Below are 7,343 nucleotides of genomic sequence, written 5' to 3' on the forward strand. Positions count from 1 at the left end.
ATGTAAACTTTTTGTAAATGTGGCACAAAAATGTAGCCTGAAATTCATCCGATTGCTTCGAGTCATTTTCTCCTCTCTGAGGGAGTAATAACGACTCAAAGTAATCGGATGAAATTCAGGCTAACAAAAATGCTTTTGAGTCTTAAAACTAGGATGCAGCTGATATGCTTGTATATTATGGTACACTTCGCGTCTCCTTTAAGATGCACCTTGTGTAAGAAATGTCATATTTTTGCTTGTATAAATGGCCCTAATAATTGCCAAACCCTTGGACTTGGCAGTGTTTGATAATGGAACAGTGATCACTGTAGGCCTTGAGGAATGGTCAGTTTATGTTAATTAAAGGATTTGTGTCACTACATGTAACTGATTGGTTCCTCAAGTATAAGCTGAAGAAAAAAGCTATAAGACCTACTAAAGCCCTCAGGAATGAGGCTGATGCCCCTGATATCCTAGGGCCTTTCCATTTGTCAGAATTCCCCATCATAATGAGAATTTCACTTTTAATCAAAACTATCCAGCCAGATCAGTAAAATCCTAAATAGTATGTGTGCATGAAAGAGATTTTTTTTTCAGCAAAAACTCTTGGAAAAAGGCAGTACTTCATTGTCAAAATGACTGGTTCTGGCCAGTTGTGACTTTTGGAAAGCCCCCTGAGTAGGCCCACACTTACAAGAAGATCTGAATCCACCACAGCGAGGGTTTCATTGAAATTATTTTATTTCCAGAGTAGGTGTTAAAGCAAGGCTCTAAAGTAAGAATTTGATTCCTTGGAATCTTTACTTACATGTATGGTCATCAACAGTAAACTGTAGAATGTGTCAGTTTTCTGAGGGCTTGAAATATGAATGACACTGTTGTTAAATATCACTTTTTTGCTTTGCTGACCATATTTAATGTACACTTTTTTACGACCTTTGTTCTCAACATTTAACTGGCCTCTAAAATAATAAAATTTAAACTTTGAAAAAGACTTTGGTCTACAATGAGTATGATTTGTTATTCAAGTCTTTCATCCCCTTCCTCAATATCCTTTAAACTGATCATTTCCAATGTTCCTCTTCCACGTGTTTCAGCTCTAAGTGTTTCATCAATAACTCTGTAGCAACCTGGATCAATGAGACAAACCTAGAGAGAAATCCGACAACAACAAAATTTTAGGTGTGGGAAAAATGTTTAACCATACAACTCAGGGCTTGAAATATAAAATATAGAAAAATATGGAAGAAATGGTACAAATTAATACAAGAAATTATATGTGAGTATAAATATTAAAATAACGATACAATATGACACAAGATTTTGGCAGTTGACAAATTTTTTTGTTTGGTGGGAACTAATTTTTGCAATCAGACCAGAGTGAATAATGAACTGCCAATTCTGTGCATGAGCTTTTCAACAATATAAAATGCATATTCACAGCAAATTTGCATCTGCACAGTACTGCTAACAGCAGCAAAAATGATACAATTCCTGTAAAATATTGGGTTTAGAAGCCCACTTCCCATTAATTTGTTTGAGGATTTATATACTTATGAAAAGCTCCATTCTATGATAATTTGCCTAATTCCATAATCTGGGGTGATTGACACAATCACTGTTACATAGGTAAAATCTGATATTATGTTGATCCAGAATTTCCTTAATTATCTTCTTTGAATTGTAAAATATAAAATTAGATTGAATACTGGATGATTTTACATGCAACATTACTACCTAGCAAGGGTGAGGTAACAGGTAAAGGCGCACACAAGCCAAAGGCCCGAACAGCCGGAGCTTATACTGGTTTCTGTAGCCTGAAGCATGCCTAGGAGTATTGCTACTCCCCCATGGATGGGATGCTAGTCCATCGCAGGGTTACCCCCCAGCAGTATGTCATACCCATTTATACACCTGGGCAAAGAGAGAGGAAGTGGAGTAAAGTTCCTTGTCTAAGGAAACAACGTGATGGGCGACGCTTGAACCCTGGACCTCCAGATCCGGAGTTCGAGGTTAGATAGACAACGTGGACAAGTTTTTATTGACCACCATAATAATTTAAAGCACATTGCATTCTTTTTTACATTTTCCAAGGGCTAATGATGTAATTATTAGTCACCTGTAATATTAACATCTTATGGGAGCCCGAGAAAATGAATGTCAAGTTTCACAAAATTACATCTTTCACATGAGATTTTCAGAATTTTACCAGTGTTTTCACAATTCTTGTGAAATTTGACATTCATTTTCTCGTACTCCCATGGCAAATTTTCTTTGGTGTTATTTTATCTTTAGGCCTTGAAAAATGTAACAAAGAATGCAATATTCTTTAAATTATCCTGGTACAAGGGGTTTGTCCACTGAGAATTGGATTCCGTCTTAACCGCTTGGCCATACACGCCTCCACAAGAGTGAGTTTATACGTCAAAGAATGCTACGGTGTTTTTCAAAATAGCCAACAAAAATGGGACAGAGAGGAATCTTAGGGCATTGGCTGGGATATGTGACTTTCACTTATTAAGTTATTTTTAGAGGTTGTAAAGGGACGTCTAATTCCTAGGATGTCTGCAAATTTTCATTGATTGTTTGAAATGTCATCAAGTCCTTGTATGCCTGCTTCATAGAAAAAATTGGAGGACGTCTGTAATGGTGACCGTTGACTTCTCTCTTGACAACGCTGAATAAAAGTTTATGGACTGCTTCCTTCCTTCCTTCCAACTTTCCATTAATTAAAGCATTTAACTGGTCTAAAAATAACTTTGGTGAAATTCCCATACCCCAAGGGCTAGACTGGGTATTTTCCCTGTCCGTCCCATTATTTCCTCTTGAAGTAGCCTACTGCTAAATAAGAATAAAAGCTTTGTTATTCTAACCTCATGAACCAATTATTGTTCTTACCATTTCTAAATCCCCTCCTTGCCAATCTTCTGATTCAATTACTGATATGTTAGGTTTGAGTTTTTCCTGAATTCGCTTGGCTTCTTTGCTGGGTACAAATAGTCGCAGGCGCATCTGAGCACGTTCTATTTCCATAGTCTCTTTCAACTGCTTTATAACTTCAAGAGCCTGAAAAATTTAAAATAAAGGGGCTTGAATTAACTTAGAGTCAAGATGTGACACGTGACATTGAGCAAACATTACCATCAATAGATTCAGTCAACCAGAAGAAATTAAGGATGCAAAAATGAGCAGTTTTTCATCTGATTTCCGAACACTCTTTAAGGTGGCTCGACTGGATTTTTTGGGGTTGATACCTCCCAACTTTGAGCATTAACTACGTCGGGATGAGTAAAGATATGGAAAAAAGGTTACCACAACTGTATTATATAAAGATGAAAATTTCTTATGATCTGCGTTTTATTGCAATCGGAGTCGCCATGGCAACGTAATGACGCCATTACGTTTTTCATTTATCTTCGTGTTTCTCTGTTCCAGGAGTTTTTTGAAGAAATCGCTTTAGGGAGTATGTACCTGCTATAATTGCCTCCATTATGGCATAGTTTGAACAAATTCTATGAGAGCGTTTTCGAAATATTTTGAAATGTAGTTTTAAGAATAATAAAAACAGTGAAATAGCATGCTACCTACATAATTCGCTAATATTTTAAGAAAATGATAAGCATCGGGAACGAGGCTTCATCTCATTGTGGTTTGATTTCATTGAAAACTGCATACGAAAAAAGAGGGGAATTGCTCTGGGCGATTGCGAGTAAGAAGAATTTTATTAACTTGCGTTTAGCTGCTTTTGATACAGTTTTTGGACGTAATTTGGTCCATGTCTAAAAATTTCGCCTTTTTCCAAAAACCGCTCGATAAATTTTTCTATAAATTCGACAATCCCGAGATCAATTGTCAAGAAATATTCCCTACAAGTTTTAAGAACATTGAAAATAGGGAAGGCTTTTAAATAGGGCCTCAAATATAGCCATTTTCCCCCCCAGATTTTGTGTTTACAAGTGAGCGTCCTCATTATTCACTGGCATTGTTTTCAAGTTTCATATACACGTGCTCATTTAGCAAAAAGATAGAATTTGCATCAAAAAGGACCCTCGGTTAAATCTCCGGGATATGCTAATTATCGGGTAAAGAGATTAATGATACATTATAACATCAGAGCAACTCTTTGTGAGAGTTTCTGTGATGTTATAACCCGAGTAAGATAATTAAGTATTTCATCCTACACGATGAGCCGTGACGTTCACCGTTTCGGCTCTCACTGCTATCTGTGACGACAAGCCAATTATTAGCTTATTCCGGATATTTCTTCGGGAAGTAATCGAGAGTTCTTTTTGATGCAAATTTATATCTTTTGCTAGTTGTGCACGTGCATATGAAACTTGAAAACAATGCCAGTGAATAATGAGGACGCTAACTTGTAAACACAAAATCTGGGGGAAAATTGGTTATATTTGAGGCCCTATTTAAAAGCCTTCCCTATTTTCAATGTTCTTGAAACTTGCAGGGAATATTTCTTGACAATTGATCTCGGGATTGTCGAATTTATAAAAAAATTTATCGAGCGGTTTTTAGAAAAAGGCGAAATTTTTAGGCATGGACCAAATTACGTCCAAAAACTGTATCAAAAGCAGCTGAATGCAAGTTAATAAAATTCTTCTTACTCGTGATCGCCCAGAACAATTCCCCTCTTTTTTTGTATGCGGTTTTCGATGGGATCAAACCACAATGAGATGAAGCCTCGTTCCCAAAGCTTATCATTTTCTTAAAATATTCGCGAATTGTGTGGCTAGCATGCTATTTCACTGTTTTTATTATTCTTAAAACTACATTTCAAAATATTTCGAAAACGCTCTCATAGAATTTGTTCAAACTATGCCAAAATGGAGGCAATTATAACAGGTACATACTCCCTAAAGCGATTTCTTCAAAAAACTCCTGGAACAGAGAAACACAAAGATAAATGAAAAACGTAATGGCGTCATTACGTTGCCATGGCGACTCCGATTGCAATAAAACCCAGATCATAAGAAATTTTCATCTTTATGTAATACAGTTGTGGTAACCTTTTTTCCATATCTTTACTCATCCCGACGTAGTTAATGCTCAAAGTTGGGAGGTATCAACCCCAAAAAATCCAGTCGAGCCACCTTAAACATTTATTTCCTTTGTATTTTCTTGATGAATTATTGCATTTGAGAAATTAATACATGTAATACTGTTCTAACTAAATAAAGTAATTCAAAGATTGGTCAGGGAAAATGCATCACAGTATGCACTGAATTGTCTCTAAAAACTGGTGCTTTTGTACTCCGTGAATTTACCCCTTGAATTTAAAAACCAAAAACCAGCACAAACCATGTTTACCTGTTGTTTTGTTGTTCTTGTTGGTATAACTGAATAATGTATATCCTTCATTGCCCTCTCTATTATCCCTACAGGATAGGGTCTTTTGGATTCTGGGTTGACACATTTGTCAGCCACTATTGTAGCAATGTCTCTGAACATTGATTCAAGCTGCGTGCTTCTTTCCTTTTCTGATACTTGAAGCTCTCCCTTTGCTAGGATCTTTAAAGACACAAAACCAATCATCAATAATAGTAGAGAGATTTAGAGTCGTGTCTGTGGCAAAAGGCAAATGGCAAATGCACGGGAAATTGACTGAGAGAGCCTTCCCCTGGGTAGGGAATTTGACGTTTACGCGTTGCCTCAGGACCCCAGGGTTGGAATTTTGGCATGGCCACCATCTTGGAAGACCGAGAGAAACTGGAAATGAGTGACCTGCAGTCTTGCTAATACCCAGAAGTCACCAGAGGGGAATAACCTCAGCTTTTCTTCAAAGGATCAACACAACATGAGCGAAAGAAAGGTAAGAAAATCTGTTTTATTTTTCGGTATATATGAACCATCACTTCTTTCATTGTATGATCGAATGTTTACAAATAGAAGAGTCTTTGTTCCTTCTGTTTCTCCTGGATTACTTTTTGTGCATGTTTTCATTTTCATGAATGTTCTACATGATGCTTGATTACATTCAAAAGCTAATTATTATGCATATTTTCTTTGCTCTGTTTGAGGATCCTGATAATGCCCAAGAACAAGTCCTGTGGATACAGTGTGACACATGTGACATGTACTGTCATCAAGTTTGTGTTAGAGCATCTTGGCCACCATTATTACGCCCTGCAGAGGATGACATTTTCTGGCACTGCCTCTCTTGTGTTGCGGTAAACACTATGTGAGGTTTGAAAAGACATATCCTTTCCAACCTGTCAATTATTATTAAGTCCTTACTCTGATAGAAAAAGTTACCCCAGGGGCGGGAAATTGACTTTCAGTATGTGTCTGGGGATGGGGAATTTGACTCTGGCTTCCATGAAAATGTCAAATTCCCCTGGGTCTGCCCCCCACCCCACCCCCCACCTTGGTGCTTAACATTGATAAGTGCATTATTGCTGAAATTATGTAAAAGGGGAGGCATCACGAAACTTGGATCAGATCAACCACTTCAACTCATAATAACTAAATGACCAAAGGTCAAGGATATGGTTGCAGCTAATACAGGGTTAATCTGGTCTAATGTGATCCAGGTTTTGTAAACGGCTTTTTAAAGTACCTGTAAACAAATCTCTGATTGATCGGTTGTTCCAAATGCCCTAGTTAAATCCTCATTTTTAGCCATCTGCCCCTTTGAAACATTTGTGAAAACTGTGTGCGTTTGAAGAACTTCATCAATGTCTTTCTCGCTGTCAAAGAATATGGTTGAAAAGTTACAAACTGATCAATAAAATCCACTAGTAATATTTCTATGTTTTCTTTACATTCTGTTTAATTGCAATGTCAGCAAAAAAATACCAGACCGAAGAGCGGAAGACTGAAGCAGCTACTCACACTTTGTTCCGCCAAGACATCACTTTGTTTTTATAGCACGCGATTTCAAAGCGCTTCCCAGCCTTCTTCAATCTCACCACTGCGACATTTGTTAGTTTTACTTGATTTGTTGGAGTAAAAATCGACATTTTGGTTGTAAGTAAACGACCAGGCGAACTGTTGTGTTGGAAGAGAGGACAAACACAATCCTCACTTCAGTAGGGGTAGGTAAGGTTATTTGTCACTTAAGTTTACTTACTTATAATTTTTTCCCTCATTAAAAAAAATTATATATCGAATCTATATAATAAATATAGGAAAGAAGACAAGCTGACACTTTGCATTTTCCGAGAATGATCTTGTCATTCCCGTTTAAATATCTTTTGGTCTCACCCTACTCTAGTCAGGCTACACATCGCCTTGTAACCAGGCATTTAGTTTGATATCGAGGCCCTCACTTACGTAACGTGCATGTAACGCCATCTTACTGTTCTGGACAAACCGATCAAACGATTTGTTTTCATTAATAATTGCGGTCC

At 37.2% G+C, this 7,343-nt stretch overlaps 1 protein-coding gene across 1 annotated transcript; it reads right to left on the reverse strand.

Moving 5' to 3' along the window:
- Positions 1-708: 708 nt before the first annotated feature.
- Positions 709-6,976, reverse strand: LOC140951804 (ribosome maturation protein SBDS-like). Its single transcript, XM_073401154.1, has 5 exons — positions 6,826-6,976; positions 6,551-6,680; positions 5,302-5,502; positions 2,878-3,045; positions 709-1,128 (listed from the first exon to the last, which is right to left on the reverse strand). The coding sequence occupies exons 1-5, from the start codon at positions 6,951-6,953 to the stop codon at positions 1,000-1,002; spliced, it is 756 nt and encodes a 251-aa protein (XP_073257255.1). The 5' UTR covers positions 6,954-6,976; the 3' UTR covers positions 709-999.
- Between the last annotated feature and the right edge of the window lie 367 nt (positions 6,977-7,343).

The sequence above is a fragment of the Porites lutea genome, chromosome 11 (genome assembly GCF_958299795.1).
Source record: "Porites lutea chromosome 11, jaPorLute2.1, whole genome shotgun sequence".
NCBI lineage: Eukaryota > Metazoa > Cnidaria > Anthozoa > Scleractinia > Poritidae > Porites > Porites lutea.